At 40.7% G+C, this 18,776-nt stretch overlaps 2 protein-coding genes across 6 annotated transcripts in view; one reads left to right on the forward strand and one right to left on the reverse strand.

Moving 5' to 3' along the window:
- The window catches only part of FAM114A2 (family with sequence similarity 114 member A2), a 38,433-nt gene extending 36,416 nt beyond the window's left edge, over window positions 1-2,017 (reverse strand). Inside the window, exon 1 of one of the 3 annotated variants that reach the window (XM_061617446.1) lies at window positions 1,873-2,017. The gene's annotated coding sequence lies outside the window, so the exon portion shown is untranslated. Of the gene's footprint in view, window positions 1-1,697 lie in introns of all 3 variants that reach the window. The other 2 variants (XM_061617445.1, XM_061617443.1) reach the window with 2 other exon arrangements.
- On the forward strand, window positions 2,004-18,537 carry MFAP3 (microfibril associated protein 3). 3 transcript variants are annotated; one of them, XM_061617448.1, is made up of 3 exons: window positions 2,004-2,192; window positions 10,238-10,646; window positions 12,713-18,537. In XM_061617448.1, the coding sequence occupies exons 2-3, from the start codon at window positions 10,367-10,369 to the stop codon at window positions 13,462-13,464; spliced, it is 1,032 nt and encodes a 343-aa protein (XP_061473432.1). In that variant the 5' UTR covers window positions 2,004-2,192; window positions 10,238-10,366; the 3' UTR covers window positions 13,465-18,537. The 3 variants fall into 3 exon arrangements, with proteins under 3 accessions (XP_061473432.1, XP_061473431.1, XP_061473433.1); XM_061617447.1 differs by having other exon boundaries at window positions 2,004-2,155; XM_061617449.1 differs by lacking the exon at window positions 2,004-2,192 and adding an exon at window positions 2,854-2,970.
- The last annotated feature ends 239 nt before the right edge of the window (window positions 18,538-18,776 follow it).

Here is an 18,776-nt window from a genome sequence, read left to right on the forward strand (position 1 = left end):
ACACTTTTTAGTGTAAGAATGAGGTGTCCTCCAGTTTTAATACAGAACAATGCATACATTCAATGCATGCCTTCTCCACCCCAGGTATCAAAATTTTGAAAAACTCTACAGAGACACAGTCACTAGATTGGGGCATTCCATGTGGGATTTTAGAAATGAAATTCTTCTCCAGTGTGCTTGCTCCATATAATCCTCTGTTTCGGGACACACAGATATATTTGTATGGGCAAGGGGGTGGGAATAATGCTAATTACAGTTGCCACAAAAAGTGAATTCCAATTATTGTGATTTTGACATGTTGAGTATTGTCCCCATAAACATTGTTATATCTATACAGTATCTTCCACAGCTACCATGCAGAGATCAGTTTAGAGAAGAGAATTTCTCTGCTATTAAGAACATAGAGGTGACAAATTCAGCTAATGCCTCTCAAGTGGCCCTTGCTTGTCCTTTCCTTTGGGCAGTCCTGCCTTGAATGACACCAGTGCAGCTATCCCACTTTCGAAACATTTGCTCTTCTTAGGCATGTGCCTTGTGTAATCTCACTTATTCAGTTTCCTATTACAGTTTAACTTTATTGAATGACTTCAGTGTGTTACGTGTTGTGTAGAACACTGGACATAGGCAGCCGCTGCCCTCTGCTCAGTGGACCTATCGAGTAAAGGTGAATGGTGAAGAATTGGCTTTATTCTGGGGTGGGGTGTGGACGAGCCATCAACTAAAATAGCCTTATATTTAATCACTAACCTGGTAGCCATAGGCGACAATAAACTGCATACAGGTGAATGCACAGAATTCTAGACGGATGAGTGAGAGGGCTGGTGGAGGTGGGACTCTGCACTCTGTATCAAAGCCAGGCAGGCTCACAGAATGAGGAAGCCCCCTCCATCTAGCAAAGAAACACAATGGGCTGCTTCAGGAGGAAGAGAGATCTCTGTCCCTCCTCGGACAACACAACAAACTAGTAAAAAAAATATTTTGCAGGCCACTTACTTTTGTGAGCTTATCCAGGCTGAGCTAAAAGTATATTAAAACATGACTTTTTAAGAGGTATATCACACAAACACTAGCTTAAGTTTATCAAATGGACAATCGTTACGGGAAAGAGACAGGCAGCACTAAGTACTGGGATAAGATCTCTTGATACTGGAAACATCAATCCCAGCTAGGTTACATAGGGCTAGCAACAGAGCAAGTGATTATACTTTCACCACAATAAGAAAACTTCCATTACTTTTTATGGAACTGCCTGTAATTGGAGAAAGGGGGAAGAGAGAGATAGAGATACCAAGCCCTCACTGGAAGGACAGTCAGAAATCCCTAAGGGCTGCCCTGGGCTCATCCTGGGAGGAAGGGCGCGATATAAATTTAATAAATAAATAAAACAAACAAATAAGCGGGGCAGTGATCACGCGCAGAGGCTCTTACTCCTCCCGCTCGTAGACGCTCAACAGAACAGACCATCGATTCCAAAAGTTGGATAGGAACAGTCCCGCAACTTAGCCTAAAAGAACCCAAACAGAAAGACTCCCCATTCTGAAAGGGAAGCTTTACCCCGACCTTTGACATGCATTATAATTTGGAGGAGTGGGCGGTGAGTCCACTCCGCCCTAATAACTGACTGAAGGTTTTGACCAAACATTCCCTACCAAAGCGATGCAGCATACACATAAGAGAGTCACAAGAGAACAACTTACATTTAGTACAATTAACAACAGACAACTCCGGGGTCCAGTAGCCGCCCCGCTCCTCCTTTTACCCGTCTTCACCTGTAGAGAAAGCTCCAACCAGGCCTCCTCTTTCCCACTACAGCCTCTCGTCCATATGAGCCACGGCCACGTCCCTATTACAAAAGATAACGCGCTCCCCTACCACAAGCACAATCGGACGGTCCTCCACAGCATAGAGATAATAGGAGAGAGAGACATCAACCCGGAAGAACGCGCCTGATGGGCGGAAGTCGCGTTACTCCTCCCTTTTTCCTCTAGGTACGTTGTGCATGCGTAGAGAAAGATAACGCCGGGCTGGCGTCTGGGAGACGGGAAGTGAAGAGGGAAGTAGGAGGCACCGTTGAGTTCCTTGCGCGTACTGTTATCGGAGGGGATCGGGAAATTAACTGAACGAGTTAGATATAGAATGATAGGACATCACCACGGTAATTTGTCATAGGTTATTCTTCCCGGAGTTTAAAGGTATTGTAAGGCTGTAGGTCCTGGGGAGGCGTGCCGATTTTTTAGAGGGGGACAGTGACGTTATGGTGCGCAGACAGCCATTTTATTGTATTTACATCCCACCTTTCCTCGACGGAGCTCAAGGTGGCATTGTTGGTTCTCCCACTCTTCATTTATCCTAATATATAGCTATTTAGGCTAGACTGGGAGATTGTGACTGGCCAAGGTCACCTCGTGAGCTTTATAATCTAGCGAGCATTTGAATCTTGGTCTCCCAGGTCCTAGTTCAACACTAACTATAATGTTGCTTTGCCTGATGGGGTATCTTTAGGGTGTTGGGACTGCTTTTTACTTGAGTATTAGAGCTGCTGGGAGCTGTACAATGTATACAAAACGAACGGTTTGTGTAGGTGTATATATACTATGTGTATACGTACAGATGTATATATAATGCCTTGATGTTGCCTCAGACTGCAGAGTTGAAGGGAAGCGTACACTGGCCTTTGCCACCAGGGTTTCTGGGAGTCTGCACCCCCTTTGATCCAGGAAGAACGTGCCAGCCTGCTGCCATCTATGTGCTAGTTAGAGTACAGCTACAATGCTTGCTGTCATCTTCCCTGTCAGTGGGTGGGTGGTTCCCAGGTCTGGATAATTGGTCAATTGCCTGCTTTGGATGGGATGATTGCTCGTTGCCTGCTAAAAGAGCAATTCGTTGTCTGGGATACTCCTGTCTTCATCTTTGTCGCTAGAGGCCCAGGTGACTTCAGCAGCTACGAATGCCTTTTACTAGCTTGAACTGGTAAGACAGGTGTGTGTGTTTCTGGACCAGGATAACCAGACCATTGTTGTCCATGCACTGGTATCTCCAGGTGGGATTACTGTAATGTGCTGTGTGGGTCTACCCTTGAGGTTGGTCCAGAAGCTGCAGCTGGTGCAAAATGTATTTATTTATTTATTTATATTTATTAAATTTATATCTTGCCCTTTCTCCCAGAAATTTATATCCTGCCCTTCCTCCCAACATGTTACTCCACTGCTGAAAGAATTGCACTGGCTGCCCATTACATACTGGGCTAAGTTCAAGGTGTTGGTTTTGGTGTATAAAGCCCTATGCAGCTAGGACCTGAAAGATTGTCTTACCCCTTCTATACCTAGCTTATCACTGTGCTCTGCATGTGATGGCCTCCTGTCTATGTCTGATGACTATCTCATCAGGAGGTCTGTTCCGCACAACATAGGAAGCAAACCTTTAGTGTTGTGGCATCCATCTTAGAGAGGTGCCATCTCTGTTGTCTTTTTGGTGCCTATTGAAGACTTTCCTCTTTTAAGTAGAAACGCTGTCCCTGTCTGCATCTGTGTTTGAATTGTTTTTAGGATGTTGTCAAATATTTTTTTTTAAAAAATGTTTTTGAAGATGTTTTATATATGCTTTTAGTGTTTTGGTTTTGGTTTGCTAACCTGAGCTCCTTCCAGGAAGAAGGGTGGGTAAAATAATTATCATCATCAGAGGGGTAGCCATGTCAGCAAAAACAACAAACAGTTTTAAAAGCTACAAAATTTGTTAGTTTTTAAGGTGCTAAAAGAATCTTTGCTGCTCAGACTACTTTTGTGGTGGTAATCCTATTTTGCTGCAGTAGTTGAGTACAAATCCAGCTTGCACAGTTGATATAGGTTTGTCACTCCTGAGCAACACCCCCCTTTTTATATAGACCTTTGTGTGGAAAACCTGTATTTTATCTAATAAATTATCATTGTGATGATCACTTAAATTCATTAAATGAGTCTTGTAATTTAAATATACAGCTTCCTATTATTACATCTTAATGCTTGGTGGCCCACGGACTTTTCAACATGATGTGAGAGTAAATTTGCATTGCATTGTGGTGTTGATGTTTTTTTAAGTGATGTCATGGCGATCTAGTCAGATTCTGATAAAATCACACAACTGCTAGACTTTACTTTTGGCCCTGAAGTCTGTGCTATGCTATTGCATGGTTTCCTCTGACCCTGACATGAACAATTATCCAGAGGAGCATGTTCTTAATGCCAGAACATCACAACTTGTGGCTGACCTTGGTAGCCAAACTTGTCTTTACTACTAACTCTGCTCCTTTCCCTGGAAGAAAGAAAGGGGCCTTTTCAGAGGCTCTCTGGGCCCAATGTGTTGTTACAGGGACATGTCCCTCCATTTCTGAATTGGAGCAGGAACTTGCCTCTGTTGATCTGAGTCTCGGAAATACTCAGAAGGCAGCAAGATGTCTAAGGCTTGCCATGACATCAATTGGCCAGTATCCTTGTCCTAGATATGCTTACCTAAAATGTTTCTCGGAGTTCAAGTGCAATCCTGTACAAATATAAGCACAATTAATTCTACACAAGACCAGGCTGTTATTAAGCTTGGGTATGCTCTATCCCCCAGTTTCCTCTGTGTAAATATTGCCTCTCAGGATCACTGCAGTGAAATGAAGCAATATCTGTCTCTCTGTAATAGCTCAGATTTGATATTTTCATTCTAAAAAGTAATTATGTAAACTAGCAAATGTGATGAATAATTCTTAAAGCGGGGGAGGGGGGACACAGTGATCCACGTGTCTGTGTGAACAGGTCCTTCACTGTTTAATGGAATATTAGGAACACATCCATTCTTTCAGAGTTCTCCGTATTTAAGTGAAATTCCTGCTCTGCCAATAGTTCTGCGCATACTGAAATTGCTGAAGTTGATAAAGTGAAACTCTGTATAAAGGAAATCTGTCTGATAAAATATACTCTTATACTAACCATTCAGTTAGTATAAGAAACGTTTGTATCTTGTTTTCTTGGGACCATACTCTAAACTGCTTTATATTTGTTTTTTGCTTCCCAGTGATTTATTTATGAAGTAATATTGTAGACTTAAAAATATATATATTGACAGTGCTACAGGAACTTGAGCATGTGCTTTCTTTTGTACTCTGATAGTCCTAATGACCATGCACTGAATAAAATTGAGCATATGCTAACTTTTAAATATGCAGATCAAAATGAAATACATATGTTCTGCTTTTAGGTACATATACTCTGGACTGAATCCGTATATTGTTCAGCAAATATTAAGTATAATATAATCTATATTAAGTATAATCTTCAGTCATAACAGCCACTATATGATATGCATGGCTTTGTTTTTCTTGAAGAATTTGGGGCATTAAATAATCTTATCCTCTTTATGTGTTATCAGCTGCAGCAGCTGTTTTATAAAAATATGATGGCTCTGTCATAAAAATGTAACATCTTTTTCCTCCAAAAAAAAAGCAATGAAAGATCTTTGCTTAACAGTAATGGTAATGTGTTTGCATAAAAGAAAATGGGATAAATGGCTTAATAAATCAAATACTGAAGGGTTTAATGACAAAAATCCAATGACCCATCACAACTGCTGCTGCGCATTATGCAAACTCTGTAGAATATACTAGGGAGCTTATGCAATTTCTGTAGTTATCTCAGGCTTTTGAAGGACAGTGTAATAACTGGATTTTTCATTTACAAACAACACCCTTAGGGCCAGCTTCCAGGTGCTGCCGGGGTTAATGGAGCATCAGGACCTTTGTCACCCCGCTTTACATGTTGACTGAGGTTTAAGGGGTAGGGAGGCACATCATGGTGCAAGCCTGGAGCTGGCACTGTGATTGGGCCCAGTGTTGTCGTATGATGGTAGTTGGTCTGGCTTGGAATCCAGTAGATCTCAGGCCATCTCAGCCCCTCCCATCCCCAGAACTGATCCTACTGATGGCACTTTCACCCACTAACCTACCTAGAGAGCTCCGTGCCAGCAGACACCAGAACATCATCAAAAGGACAATGGAGAAAAATGAGGTGGATTTTAACAGTTTCTTAACAGAAAATTAAGAACATAAGAACATAAGTAGTGCAAAACGCAGCAGCCAGACTGCTGACAAGGACCAGCCGGTCAGCGCATATAACACCTGTTCTGGCCCATTTGTACTGGCTATCCATTTGTTTCCGAGCCAGATTCAAGGTGCTGGTTTTGACCTATAAAGCCTTACACGGCGTGGGACCGCAATATCTTGTGGAACACCTCTCCCGCTATGAACCGACCCGGTCACTTCGCTCAGCATCTAAGGCCCTCCTCCGGGTACCAACCCATCGGGAAGCCCGGAGGACAGTTACTCGATCTAGGGCCTTTTCTGTAGTGGCCCCCGAACTGTGGAACAGCCTCCCCGAAGAAGTACGCCTGGCGCCGACGCTTCTATCTTTTCGGCGCCAGGTTAAGACCTGGCTATGCTCCCAGGCATTTTAAGCGTTTAATGTTATAACTTTAAATCTTTTATTTTTTTTGTTTGCTGCTTATGTTTACTGTTGTAGTTGATTTTATTGTGATATTCTGTATTTTAACCTTTTTGTACACCGCCCAGAGAGCCACTCGCTATGGGCAGTTTATAAATGAAACAAATAAAAAATAAAAAATAAAAAATAAATAAGAACAGCCTGCTGGATCAGGCCAGTGGCCCATCTAGTCCAGCATCCTGTTCTCACAGTGGCCAACCAGGTGCCTGGGGGAAGCCCGCAAGCAGGACCCGAGTGCAAGAACACTCTCCCCTCCTGAGGCTTCCGGCAACTGGTTTTCAGAAGCATGCTGCCTCTGACTAGGGTGGCACAGCACAGCCATCACGGCTAGTAGCCATTGATAGCCCTGTCCTCCATGAATTTGTCTAATCTTTTAAAGGCATCCAAGCTGGTGGCCATTACTGCATCTTGTGGGAGCAAATTCCATAGTTTAACTATGTGCTGAGTAAAGAAGTACTTCCTTTTGTCTGTCCTGAATCTTCCAACATTCAGCTTCTTTGAATGTCCACGAGTTCTAGTATTATGAGAGAGGGAGAAGAACTTTTCTCTATCCACTTTCTCAGTGCCATGCATAATTTTATACACTTCTATCATGTCTCCTCTGACCCGCCTTTTCTCTAAACTAAAAAGCCCCAAATGCTGCAACCTTTCCTCGTAAGGGAGTCGCTCCATCCCCTTGATCATTCCGGTTGCCCTCCTCTGAACCTTTTCCAACTCTAGAATATCCTTTTTGAGATGAGGTGACCAGAACTGTACACAGTATTCCAAATGCGGCCACACCATAGATTTATACAACGGCATTATGATATCGGCTGTTTTATTTTCAATACCTTTCCTAATTATCGCTAGCATGGAATTTGCCTTTTTCACAGCTGCCGCACACTGGGTTGACATTTTCATCGTGCTGTCAACTACAACCCCGAGGTCTCTCTCCTGGTCGGTCACCGCCAGTTCATACCCCATGAGGGTATATGTGAAATTCAGATTTTTTGCTCCAATATGCATAATTTTACACTTGTTTATATTGAATTGCATTTGCCATTTTTTCCGCCCATTCACTCAGTTTGGAGAGGTCTTTTTAGAGCTCTTCACAATCCCTTTTTGTTTTAACAACCCTGAACAATTTAGTGTCGTCAGCAAACTTGGCCACTTCACTGCTCACTCCTAATTCTAGGTCATTAATGAACAAGTTGAAAAGTACAGGTCCCAATACCGATCCTTGAGGGACTCCACTTTCTACAGCCCTCCATTGGGAGAACTGTCCGTTTATTCCTGCTTTCTGCTTCTTAACCAATTCCTTATCCACAAGAGGACCTCTCCTCTTATTCCATGACTGCTAAGCTTCCTCAGAAGTCTTTGGTGAGGTACCTTGTCAAACGCTTTTTGAAAGTCTAAGTACACTATGTCCACTGGATCACCTCTATCTATATGCTTGTTGACACTCTCAAAGAATTCTAATAGGTTACTGAGACAGGACTTTCCCTTGCAGAAGCCATGCTGGCTCTGCTTCAGCAAGGCTTGTTCTTCTATGTGCTTAGTTAATCTAGCTTTAATAATACTTTCTACCATTTTTCCAGGGACAGAAGTTAAGCTAACTGGCCTGTAATTTCCAGGATCCCCTCTGGATCCCTTTTTGAAGATTGGCGTTACATTTGCCACTTTCCAGTCCTCAGGCACGGAGGAGGACCCGAGGGACAAGTTACATATTTTAGTTAGCAGATCAGCAATTTCACATTTGAGTTCTTTGAGAACTCTTGGGTGGATGCCATCCGGGTCCAGTGATTTGTCAGTTTTTATATTGTCCATTAAGCCTAGAACTTCCTCTCTCGTTACCACTATTTGTCTCAGTTCCTCAGAATCCCTTCCTGCAAATGTTACGTCAGGTTCAGGGATCTGCCCTATATCTTCCACTGTGAAGACAGATGCAAAGAATTCATTTAGCTTCTCTGCAATCTCCTTATCATTCTTTAGTACACCTTTGACTCCCTTATCATCCAAGAAGAGGTCTGATCAATAGCCAATATAAGAAGCAACAAGAGAGAGAGGACCTGAACAAGAAATAGACCAGTGAGAGGAAATTTCAGAAGATTGTTGATGAATAAAAGGAACAAAGAGAAAATAGGGGGAAAACAACAAAGATTGATAAGGGAGAAGACCTTTAGGAGAGTTAAAAGTTAGAAATTCACTTTTACTCACTTGTGGATTACAAAACTCTGGAATGCTATCAGAATTAATATGATACTTAATATTTTACATCTCCTAAAACAGATTATAGCATGCATGGTATCAAATATGGTTAGATTCAATGCTGCAAATTTATATAAGACAAGTACATAATGACGGAATCTGTTATTTCATTATTTTTTGTGATTCTGTAGCACAATGTTTTGCATTATGAATATTGGTATGGATAGAAAGTATTTCTAAATAAGGGCAATCATTTCCTGCTTTGTTAAAATTGGGAGCATAATCATACACAAGACTTAGGTGTGCTTAAGGCCATTGATTTCAATGGACAAAGTGCTCCTCATCTTGTGCTAGATAGTGACCAATCAGACATTCATCTAATGTTGGTAAAAAGAACTGATGCTAAATAGGATTATAATGTTAAAGGCCCTTCTGTAACAGTTTTGTATATGCATATAAAATGGGTGTATAATATTCAAATACGTCAAACTTGGGCACATTGAGAATATAAAAACTGGCTTTGGAGTCAAAATAATTATCTTGACTACTTGAAAATGGACACCTCACTTTCTGTAGGCACAAACTGTGGGCGAGTAACTTTTGAATAATCTTTCATTGTATCTTTCTTCTCGCAGCTGAGATAATTCTTTGTCATTTTTCCATATAGTACAGAAGCCTCTTTACATAGGAACCTAGGAAACTGCCTTATACTGAGTGAGACCATTGGTCCATTTAGCTCAATATTATCTACACTGATTGGCAGCGGCTCTCCAGGGTTTCAGACAGGGGTCTCTCCTAGCCCTACCTGGAGATGCCGGGGATTGAACCTGGGACCTTCTGCGTGCAAAGCAGATGCTTTGTCACTGAACTACGGCCATTCTGGTTGGTCTGCCTTTTTCAGTTTTAACCCAGTGATGAAGAAAACCTTTTTGAACCTTGTACACCGTGGAACTATTCATTTTGTTTCTGTTCCTACTGAAGGAGAATAGTCATTCTTTAGGTCCCGTTCCTTTACTCAGAAGTTGTTATTTGTGCTAATGCTGGTTTACCTTAAGCTGATTTCAGTTCCTGACAGCTGACACCTTTTTTTCAGTCCAAGGACAGATTTGAAGGTTGACCAACTCTCAGATCTACATACATCATTGCATGTGCACACTCACCGCATATTTTGATAGGCAGGCACATACACACATTCAGACAGCTGCCCCCCTCCCCCGCCATTTTGACTAATCAGCAAAAAAAGTGGATAGTTTCCTTCCCCCCGCTGCACTGAGCTGGGAGAAGTTCCTCTCTTTCTAGCTCAGCCCTGTGATGGGGAGGACAAGCAGCATTCCTTCCTATTTCCTAAACCTCTTAAGACCTTTTTCCAGATTTTGACAGAGGGCTGGTAGGCTTTGTGAGCTATATTCAGGCTGAGGGTTCACCAGCCCTGTTTTAGACCATTTCACTCTGGAATCAGGTTGCCAACTATTTAAGTTTGAAATCCAAAAAACTTTGCATTATTAATAATCCTTACTCATGTTTTTTTATTTCAGTTGGGATTTTCATTTCTTCATAAAAAAACCAAAACTTCAAAGTTGATGAATCAATCAAGATCTTCCATGATGACCAGTGTCATGCAGACTGCTTAACGTTTTACATCTTGCTTTATACGTTAAGCTTCCATGAAGCTCAGTTGTTGCCTATTGACTTTGATTCTCAGTGCTAATGTTTTTGCACTAGAAAATGTGGCCTCCAACCTGGCAGCTGCTTCTGGGTCAAGGTTCCTTCATTTCAACACATCACTTCCTATCTTACAAGCCTTCACAAAATCGGCAGTACCCCAAGTTATCATAGTGAAGGAAGGCAACTGTGCTTTCATTAAATGTAAGCAGAACATTAGTCAGCATGACACTATCCTTTGGTACAACTCAAAAGGGCATCTACTGGAGCAAGTTGGAGGAGGTAAGATTATGCAATGTACCAGAAATGCTGTTACGATCACTGAAGTTTATATATGTCAGACTTAAGGAGGCATGAAGGGAAGCCATTCTCCCTAGGCATGTCAACTCTCTGCCCAAACATACCCACATTAAAACACAATACAAATCCATTTTAAATTAAAATACTAGACTTTGGTTGAGGCTAATTGGGCTATTGTTTACACAATTGGCAGTCTAGCTACTCATGTAATCTTTTTGCAATTAGTGGTTCTTATTCAGAGTTAGTTGCTCTAGGAGTATAGCCACTTGATATTTGGGCAATCTGAATATAAACTTGAAAAGTTGAGTTGGCATTATACAAAAGAGTGTTACAAAAAACCCTCATCAGTTTCTCTGCCACTACTTCCATCTAACTAAATCTTGTAGTATAAAAACACTGTGGAGCTTTTATGAATTCCTTTCCCAGCACTGAAGACTGGCAGAGGCAACCATAATAGCAGCAAAGTTTTCCTGCAGTCTTAGTGCCTTGCCTTCTGTAGCTTTCTGCCATCAAGAATGCCCTCCTTTAAATGGTTTGAGTAATACAACCATTATACCATTGTACCACTACATGTTGTTCAAGCTTAGAAAAAAGCTTTCAGCAGCATTCTTTGTTGAGGAAAGAGCATGTTGGCAAAGTAGGGAGTTGTTTTAGTGATTTTAACCCTGTATTTAAAATCTGATTTGGTATCAAATTGACAAAATTAATGGGAAGAGCAGAAACCAAAAATTTACTCAGCTTAAACCTAAACTGCTGTCATGATCTAATCCAATGTGATGCCCCTTAGATGTTGTTGAACTACTTTTCCCCTTATCCCTGACCATTGGCCATGATGGCTAGGAGTTGGGAGTTCCAACAACATTGGGAGGGCACCATGCCTGAATTGGAGGTTAGCCATTTCTGCTGTATGGATTCCATGAACACCAACGCACTTGAAAAAGGAAGGTCCCACTGTATGTGGACACATTATGATTTAACCAAGTGTCCTCTTTTTTTTATAGTCCACCAACTTTTTTTAAGTACACAGTTGCTGCTCTCACAATCTACTGGATCCAGCTACATTTGTTCATGAAAATATTTGCTATTTAAAATATTAATTTCACAAGTAATATTGGAATTAGAGGGAAGGACCATTCTGTAGAGATGAGTGCATTTGCAAATGATTATCAACATGATAATGTAAATCACTGCCTAAATCAGATCCAGGACCTACCTTTAACCCATATATGCATTTGTGGACCCATTTCTTCATTTTTTACCATATATTTGTATGGTGTTGCTGACCTGTTGTGACCCATCTTAGATCAGGCCACAACCTGATAGTAGGTCCTCACCCACCAGTTGAAGACCAGTGATCTAAATCAAGCAAGTTAGCTACCTATTTGGAGAATCTGACTATCCCTAAGTATCGCCATGTTTTTTCTAGAGCGTGGTTTATTTGTCTTTCTTCCGCTTTCTTGGATGGGCAGTTTTAAGGTATCTCTCACGAGGATTGGTTATGCCCCTGAGGAGATGAAGGTGTCGAATCACTGGATTTTTTTTTTTTACATGTATTTTTTATAGGGAGGAACATAACAGACTACTTGGCCCTATCATGAGGAACTTTCCTGGTAGAATATTGGACTGGTATTTGAAACATTTTCTGGTTGATACTAACAAGCTTACAACTGAGTCAGTGGCCAAGTTCCTGTTCTCTGCCCAAAGCAGTCGTAAGAGGATTCTTTTTCCTTAGTTGTAATTTCTTTTATGTCTTATCTATTGTATTTCTGTAACTATTTTGATATCATATTGATTATGCATTTTGTTTATTTTAATGGGTCTGTGACCATATAACAATAAAGAAAGCAAGTTAGTGGAATATTTTCTTGGCTACTTGCTTGACTAATAGGCTGGCAAACGACCAGGCAAATGTTGTTAGTCATGTTTTCAATCTATGTTCCCATCTGCTTAGCAATACAATTCCTGGGAGATGCTTCTGTATCTTAGTAAAGATACACATATAATCTGTAACTCCAACATTGAAATATCTTTTGTATTTGTGTTTTTAGATGGAAGGTGCTTGATCTCTAACAGTTCCCTTAACATCACAAGTGTAACCTTTGGTGACCGGGGGCGATACAGTTGTGTTGTCGCTAATGAAAATGGCACTTACTCTTATTCAGTCATCCTCAGGGTTGTCTCCACGTCTGGCAATATGGGCATTTACTACATGATTGTCTGCCTGGTTGCCTTTACTATCACCCTGATCTTAAATATAACACGTCTGTGCATGATGAGCAGCCACCTCCGCAAGACAGAGAAGGCCATCAACGAGTTCTTCAGGACTGAAGGGGCTGAGAAACTGCAAAAGGCCTTTGAAATTGCCAAACGCATTCCTATCATTACTTCTGCCAAAACACTAGAGTTGGCCAAAGTCACTCAATTTAAGACTATGGAATTTGCTCGATACATTGAAGAACTTGCCAGAAGTATCCCTCTTCCACCACTAATCCTTAACTGTAGGGCCTTTATGGAAGAGATCTTTGAAGCGGTGCGAGTTGATGATCCTGATGAAGTTGGAGTCAAACCAGCGCAAGCTCTTGGTGCTCAAGAAGGACTCTATCCCTTAAACGCAGAAATCAAGCGCAGTAATTCACCAACAGCAGATTCAGATGATGGTTCTGTAAACGACCATGGCAAAGAAATAGCCGTTGAGGTGTCTGTCCATCTTCAGTTAGAAGTACAAAGCATTGATACTGTTTCCCATGACAGTGTTCCCTCCATCCCATCTGAAGATGATACAGGTGCTGAATCCAAATAGAGCAGCAAAGGCAGATGTATGAAAGCTGCATCTGAAATCAAGAAAACTTCAAGAGAAAGGGAAAAGCAAAAAATGCAGCCAGTCCCAAATGCACAAAACCTTGGTTTTTTAATATAAAAAAGCCCCCTTTAGAGGGTATAAGGTGCCAAAAATTCTGTAATGTATCTCAGTGTTCACCAGCTAGCTTGAAAAACAGCTTAGATGATGCTTTAAAAAATTTTCTTGGGCCGGGTGGGGGTGAGGGATTCCTTATCAGAAATTTTTATTGTGCATGCTACTGGAAGAATTTTAGAGAAGGGATACTTTCTCCTAGGTTGTGCTCTCCAGGTTAACAGCAACAAAAGAAAAAAGAATAGATTGACACAAACTGTTTCATCATGTCTGAGAGCAGGCTTTAATTCCTGAATATGTCCACTGATGATTTTAGTGTGATGGGATAGTTGGCTAGACCAGGGAAGACTTCAGCTTTTATCTGAATTTGTAAGAAACCTTGGTATGTTACAGCATTTTTATAATAGTATATTACAATTATGAAACTAAAGGTTGGATAGAGACTTACTCATGCTGGGAGTAGATATATTGCAATCAGTGGAACTTAAGTTAGTCTGGACCCATCCTTTTGTCAATAAGTTATGAAATAACCAGAGCTCTCACTTTTTTATGTTGTTCATGTTTGCGTATGTTGCACTCAGATGCAATATTTGAACTAGAAAATGGAAACCCAGATACAAATGTTGACATCTGAGTTTCTCACAGCAGCCAAAACACTGATCATTTTGTTATTTTAAACATACTACTGCTTGCTAAGCACTTTAACAAAGGTCCTTTTTGTTCGCTTCTTTATTGAGTGAAGCTCAAGATGTCAACATTTCAAGTATTTTCTCTGCCATTGCACTGCTGAAATGCCAGTGTGTTCTGGTGCCATCAATATTGCTATGAGGAAAGCAAATACAGGTTAAATGATGAGCAATGATCTTGTGGAAGAGTCTGCAATAAACTCACACATTAAAAAGAAAAAGCAAGTATCTTAGGTTTCTCAGGCAGTTGTTTCTAAACAATATTAAGAGGCAAATGTCTAGGGCCAGAATCCTAGAAACTAGTCAACCCCCAGCAGGTGTGTGTGATGCTCTCCTAATGTACATGTGTTTGATGAAAAGCAGCCACAGGTGGTTGCCATCTTGCGTGGAATATGATTGCATTGGAGGAGATGTGCAGGTGAATAAGGAGGTTGTGGCTGGCTGTTGCATGCATATATGCTGTGTAAAATCTAATTTGGCAGTTAAGTAAAATACAAGTGTGACAAAGGGCAAATGGTTACCACACTGAGTGACTTCTCTCCAATGCTGATGTGTGGCTAGCTCTGCATGTGCAGCAGAGGGTATTATTACTTCAGACTAAAGATGGGGCGTACTACATTTGAAATCTCCCCCACCTTAAAAAAAAAGAAAACATCAGGAAGAGAGATTGTAGCCTCACCCATTGCTGGATATTCTGGTTTTTTGTTTGCATAGTTTGTAGCATAGGGAAATCTTCCAAAATAAGGTTCCTCCACTTATAATCCAGATGGTGCAGTCCACTCTACAACCTCATTGTGCTGCCTAATCTCTAATCTGCCTATTATTGCCACATGACAGCTGCATTTGTTAAGAGCCACAGTAGAGAAGTAGAACAGTAAATGTTTCTGATGGCTGTTTTCCCATATTATAAATTGGGCCAAATGAAATGTAGAATAGGAAAACAGACGAATAATTGGAAGACGACAAAATTAGATCCTAGTTCGTTTCTTTTCTGCCATACTCATAATAATGTGGCTGGCTGTCTACCTACTTGGCCTCTGTTCCTTTTCTCTTAGGGCAGTGTAGACCCCATGTTGCAATATGTATGTTGCTCTGCTAGCTGCTCATGCTCAATTCAAAGCAGACTCCTACTTCCACTATTTGGTGCTTTTTCTTTCCTTTTATATTTTAAAAGTATATCACTTTACATCAGCGCTGTGGAGTCGGTAGGCCAAACCTTTGACTCCAACTCCTCTATTTTTCTACTGTCCGACTCCACCCAAAATTGCTTCCGACTCCATGACTCCAACTCCGACTCCACAGCCCTGGAAAGGGCTGTAAATGTCTTTTTAAATTGGAAGCTCTCGTAGGAGCATTTTTATCGCTGCCTGAATATGCGCTGATCTTGGCATCACAGCATTTGTCTTCATCTGGGTCCTGTGTCGTATACTGACACACAAAATGTTTTCCATCTTGAGTTATGGTGAAATGCTCAACTACAGCTGACTTCATGGGAAGCTTCTTTGACATTGTGAATTTATATTTTAAAAAAATTGTCAATCAAAATTTATTTTGAAGTCGGAGTCAGTACATTTCTATTGACTCCGACTCCACAGCCCTGCTTTACATCTCATTCAGTTAGATTTAATATATAGAAGGCTTACCTGTATTTTTTTTTTAATTACTAGAAACAATGTCATATAATTTTAACAGTTTGGAACAAGAATTTCCTACAGCTCCTCCTCTGCTGTTTGATTCCTGAAATCTCATTTGAGCAAGAAATTACTGAAGGGAAATGAGCACAATTTCAAGGGTATTTAATGTTACATTTGTAGCAGTCAGTGCGGATGACAAACAGCAACAGTTATTATGCCTCGGAAGCTGGAGTCATTGGCAGTAATGCCCGACTGTGTAACTGATCCTTGGAGTAAATAATATTACCTTGAATTTTGCTTGAATTTCTTTCAATAAAACTTTCTAAAGCAAAATAGAGAGAGGGAAGGCATTAACCTGGTAGAGGGATGTATTTGAGTTTGCCCTAACCTCTGAAGGTGCTCTTCCCACTGAGAGATGCCAACTTCTGACCCAGGGATGTTACCATTTACTTTAACTGCTCCCAGACAGTAAGATATTATGGCAGGAGCAGTGGCCCATTCTATTATACTTCATTACTGCTTGCTATTAAGCATAAACTGGAGTCCTGCTTGGGATTGTGAATAACAGGCATGGTCTCTGGCCCAGCCGCTAGCACATCTACACTTCACCCAAGCTCTTTTCATACATTACTCAAAGGTAGGATATAATTATGTTTACCTGGAGCAGGGCTATGCTTTTACCCTGCCCCCAATATTATGCCTCCTGCCTCAAACAACTTTACAGTTCTTTGAAAAGAAACCCCAGTGTGCAAGCTCTCACTTGTGTGTAGGGCCTTCATGTAATTGGGACATCTGGCTGTGCAACCATCCCAATCACATAAAGACCCCTACATACAAGCAGAAGTGCACACGTTGGGGTTTTGTTCATAAGTGGACAGTGCGTGGTTATTTGAGGAATGAGGCATGACATAGGGGCGGGACTAACAGTATGCTCATTTCAAGTTAACACAGTTATGTCCTACAAATAAATAGCAAGTGAATAGGGCTCCAGTATTCAGCTGTACTCTCCTCACACCTCTGGGCTTTCCACAGTGTTTCCTGTTCTTCCTGTCTCTATCCCAAAGATAGAATCCATGTACTTAATGCATAATAGCTTTTCTTATATAAGCTAATCTGGCAGCAGTGAGTGAAAGAAAGTTACTTCAGTGGGTTTGGCTGCTAAATGTATTCATCTGGGCTTCTGTTCTGTCCAGGATCATAAGAGCAGGGCAATTTAATTCAGATACTTTCTTCAATTAATGGCCAGGGTGTCTGTCAGATTGCTGAAGTCTTCAGGAAGGCATTACAATGTGACCCCTGCATTGTGCGGAATGCTGTAATCCTGATTCTGCATAGTAAACATTTATCAGCAGCCCCATTCTTATATGCTTAATCTCGCTCTTTGCTCTCTTGCAGTGAGAGGAGATGGTGTTGAATAAGTTCCAGGAGCGTAGGCTCTTCTAACTCTAGAAACAAGCAATTAAAAGTTTTGAATCCCACTAATATATGCCTTCATTTGTAGTTTACAACAGTGAATTTGACAGGCCATGTTTTTTTATTGAACCCAGTTAACGCTGTAATGCTTGGCATGGCCACAGCGACAACACAGTTATTGCCAAATTATTTGTAGGCCAGAAAATCAGACCTGGTTATCATAATTGTCCCTGTATATCTGCAAAGCATGGCTTTCTATGTATAATATGGAGGAGACACAACTAGCAAATCCAGAGGGGTTTTTTTCTACTGCTTCCAACCCAGCAGATATCATATAGTGATGTTGGATGTTTCCATAAACAGTTTTCAGATAACCAGATGACACTAGAAGTGGGTATAAGACAATTAAACATATTCTCCTTTTAAATTCTTGTATTTATGTGTATGAAAATATAATGTTGTAAATTCAGGTATGCCTTTGACATATTTTGGTTTGGCATAATCTAGGAGGTAGGGGTGGGTGGGAGAGAGGCAGTGTCTCCAGAAGCCTGTAATAAGAGCTCTGTCCCCACCCCGTCAGTACTGGTGGATAGTCCATATTTGTTTTGTTACAGGATAGAAACTGGGTTTTTTATTTTCTCAAGATTATTTTGTAAATAATTTGCATTTATGACAGAGAGGCATAGGATCCACCCTTTCCCACCCTTTGCAACAAAGGCACAACGGAGACATACAGTATATTTTCAAGGAATAAGTTTTTGTTAAAGGTATTAAAACTAAATACATGATGACCACATTGTGGGTTGTGGTTAGCTTTACAAAATGTTGATGTGATACTGTTGATTTATATGGAGAAGATTGATGGTGTTTGCATTTGTTTGATGAAGTTAAGTAAAAAGTGATATAAGATTCCTCAGATGGCCAACAAAGAGCAAGTCTCCATCACTGAGATGTCACTTGCAGAATGCCCACCGACTCACTGAGTATAAATTCTACCTGTTCACTTTTCTTGGCTCAGACTAATGCTTTGTCAATCATGATACAGTCTTGTCTTGTTTCCATAGCCTCTGGATTTTGTGGATAGCATAACAATCTATTTTTAAATGAAATTGTATCTAAAACAATATTCTGGGGATGTCAGTGTCAGTTTTCTGTGACAGCACAGAATTTCATACTTTGATATAAAATAAGGTGGCGGGATTTTTGCAGAATAAAATCCATTAGTAAAAGATTGGACTGTTTTTTCTGATTTTTACTTGTCTTCCTATCAGAGAATGGCAGAAAAATGAACTGTCTAGTAAAGGATTTGGACAGCTTGCTTTATCCAGTTGCAGCAAATGTATCATGACATCAAAGAAAGTTTGCTGGAGTATTTGAGTGCCAGTTCATAACATAAAATCTTTGATTTGTCACTTTGATGGCTTAAAGCTCTGTGCTCATCTAAAATGATTGTCTGAGCCAGAGAGAA

Source organism: Rhineura floridana, chromosome 3 (assembly GCF_030035675.1).
Source record: "Rhineura floridana isolate rRhiFlo1 chromosome 3, rRhiFlo1.hap2, whole genome shotgun sequence".
Lineage (NCBI taxonomy): Eukaryota > Metazoa > Chordata > Lepidosauria > Squamata > Rhineuridae > Rhineura > Rhineura floridana.

What these genes read in the sequence shown, in the direction of transcription:
- MFAP3 (XM_061617448.1), top strand. Translation starts at nt 10,367, where the DNA reads ATGAAGCTCAGTTGTTGCCTATTGACTTTGATTCTCAGTGCTAATGTT. An exon ending in ACTGGAGCAAGTTGGAGGAG is followed by an intron (nt 10,647 to 12,712) that starts GTAAGATTATGC and finishes TTGTGTTTTTAG; the next exon opens with ATGGAAGGTGCTTGATCTCT.